The sequence below is a fragment of the Morone saxatilis genome, unplaced genomic scaffold (assembly GCF_004916995.1).
Source record: "Morone saxatilis isolate NCDOM2014 unplaced genomic scaffold, NCSU_SB_2.0 Contig15, whole genome shotgun sequence".
Classification (NCBI taxonomy): Eukaryota; Metazoa; Chordata; class Actinopteri; family Moronidae; genus Morone; species Morone saxatilis.
In genome coordinates this window covers 7,937,234-7,937,804 of record NW_023339707.1, presented here as the reverse complement: position 1 = coordinate 7,937,804, position 571 = coordinate 7,937,234, and the positions used below count along the sequence as shown (strand labels likewise).

Sequence of the window (571 nt, the reverse complement as noted above, 5' to 3'; positions counted from 1 at the left end):
TTTACTGAGAGACACGAGGAATTTGCAGATCTGAGGAACACAAACATGAGTTAAACATCTTAACAGCAGACTTTGGTTTAATACACATGTTTTGCATTTGTCTATTGAGCGATATACAGTTAATCTCAGTCCCCTCACCTGTTCAGTCTTAATATTGACTCTGGCTCCTCCTCCTTCACAGTCTAACGCTTGTCCTGATTGGTCCAGCAGCTCGGAGAACGGAATGAGGTAATTGAAGAGGAGAAGCCACTCGCCCTGTCAGTGAACGCACACACAGGGATGGATCAACACTGAAATGCTGATGTGAGGACAGTTTATAGTCTAAAGTAAAGAAAAACAAAAACAAAGGAAATCTAAATAAATGAAAAAGAAGAGAATGAAGTGGTACCTCTTCTTTAAGAGCAGAGAAGTCTAGCTGGGAGCCTTCAGGGATTTCTGGGTATAGACCTGCAGATAAACAGAAAAAACACATGAACATGTACTGATCTACACATTTTCAACTTTACAAATCAATATTGTAGACATATTGAGCTTATACCCATACAGCAGTGGTAGGGAAATAATGGTCCCA

General features: G+C 40.1%; 1 protein-coding gene across 1 annotated transcript in view; it reads right to left on the bottom strand.

The window, feature by feature from the left end:
• The window catches only part of dalrd3 (DALR anticodon binding domain containing 3), an 8,073-nt gene that overhangs the window by 1,650 nt on the left and 5,852 nt on the right, over positions 1 to 571 (bottom strand). Inside the window, exons 10-12 of the mRNA XM_035657143.1 lie at positions 389 to 447; positions 139 to 255; positions 6 to 30 (exon numbers count right to left, since the gene is read on the bottom strand). Of these exons, the coding sequence (XP_035513036.1) occupies positions 6 to 30; positions 139 to 255; positions 389 to 447 (201 nt within the window). The remainder of the gene's footprint in view (positions 1 to 5; positions 31 to 138; positions 256 to 388; positions 448 to 571) is intronic.